Source organism: Aplysia californica, unplaced genomic scaffold (assembly GCF_000002075.1).
Source record: "Aplysia californica isolate F4 #8 unplaced genomic scaffold, AplCal3.0 scaffold00464, whole genome shotgun sequence".
In the NCBI taxonomy this organism is placed as follows: domain Eukaryota; kingdom Metazoa; phylum Mollusca; class Gastropoda; order Aplysiida; family Aplysiidae; genus Aplysia; species Aplysia californica.
The window spans coordinates 678157-679497 of record NW_004797734.1 but is presented as its reverse complement, the minus strand read 5'-3'; the positions used below and the strand labels follow the sequence as shown (position 1 = coordinate 679497).

General features: G+C 38.0%; 1 protein-coding gene across 1 annotated transcript in view; it reads left to right on the top strand.

Annotated features, from left to right (window-relative positions):
• LOC101850743 (solute carrier organic anion transporter family member 4A1-like) overlaps nt 1-1172 on the top strand; it is a gene marked incomplete at its 5' end in the record, with an annotated part of 2536 nt that extends 1364 nt beyond the window's left edge. The window contains 2 exons of the mRNA XM_035971572.1: nt 5-200; nt 965-1172. Coding sequence (XP_035827465.1) covers nt 5-200; nt 965-1157 — 389 coding nt within the window. The remainder of the gene's footprint in view (nt 1-4; nt 201-964) is intronic.
• Between the last annotated feature and the right edge of the window lie 169 nt (nt 1173-1341).

The window sequence follows — 1341 nt, the reverse complement described above, 5'->3', positions numbered from 1 at the left end:
GCAGTGGTCCCAGCAGGGGGAGGTGCCACGTTCGCCGGCGGTCTCATCGTGCGCTTCTTCAACCTAAAGGTGCGTGGCATCCTGCGTCTGTGCATCGTGGCGTCTGCTCTCCTCAGCGTGCTCACAATGATGCTGCTCTTGGAGTGCGACACCGCCCCCTTCGCCGGGGTCTCGCTGCCCTACGGAGAGACCAACACCAAGTATGGCCTACGCGGTTTTTGAAAGATTTTAAAATTATTTTTAAAAACGAAACAATTTAAACGTTTTCATTGTTATTTGTTTATTTTTACAATTTAAACATTTTTCGGTACATTATTTTAAAAAAATATAATTTTAACGTTTTCACTCATTATTTTCCGAAAACGTTTTAGGGGTTTTCACAACATTATTTACTTTTTTTACTCTTTAAATGTTTTGACTATGTTATTTTTTAAAAACAATTTAAATGTTTTCACTCATTATTTTCTTTTGTAGCAATTTTGTTTTCACTACATTTATTATTTTTTTTCCAATTTAAACGTTTTCACTACTTATTTTTGTTGGTAACAATTTAAAGGTTTTCACTAATTATAAAAAAACCCAAACCGTTTAAATGTTTTCACTAATTATTCTTTAAAAAACCAGTTTAGACGTTTTCTCTACGTTATTTAAAAAAAATAATTTAAATGTTTTTACTGCATTTATTAATATTTTTTTTTACAATTTAAACGTTTTTACTAATAGTTAAATGTGTTTTCATCGTTGTTGTGTACCCAGCGGTGTGCTGTTTAAGTCAATATGTGTTGTTGTTGTTGGAATATCCCCAGTTGTACATGTGTTAAGTTCTGCCGTTAACTTCTTAAGTAAATGTGTTGTTTTCCTTGTGTCCCCAGCATGAGCAGTCTATGTGTAGTAAATGTGTTGTTTTACTTGTGTCCCCAGCAGTGTATGTGTAGTAAATGTGTTGTTTTCCTTGTGTCCCCAGCGGCGCGTCGTTCCTGGGCCAGAAGAACCTGGACGCGGCGTGTAACGCGGGTTGCGAGTGTGCCGAGGAAGACTACTACCCGATGTGTGGTCGGGATGGCGTGCTGTACTTCTCTCCATGCTACGCGGGCTGTGCTGATGTGTTCTTGGTGGGCGATGATAAGGTGAGGAGGGTTGAAGAGAGGTTAAGGTGAGGGTTAAAAGGTGTGTGTGGTGAGGGGGTCAGGGTGAAGGTCAAGGTGAAGGTCAGAGGTATGTGGGATTGTAAGGTGAAGGTCAAAGATGTGAGGGAGATCAAGGTGATAAATGATTATTATGATAATAATAATTATTATTATTATCGTATCATTATCATTATTATTATCGTTTCTATTTCTT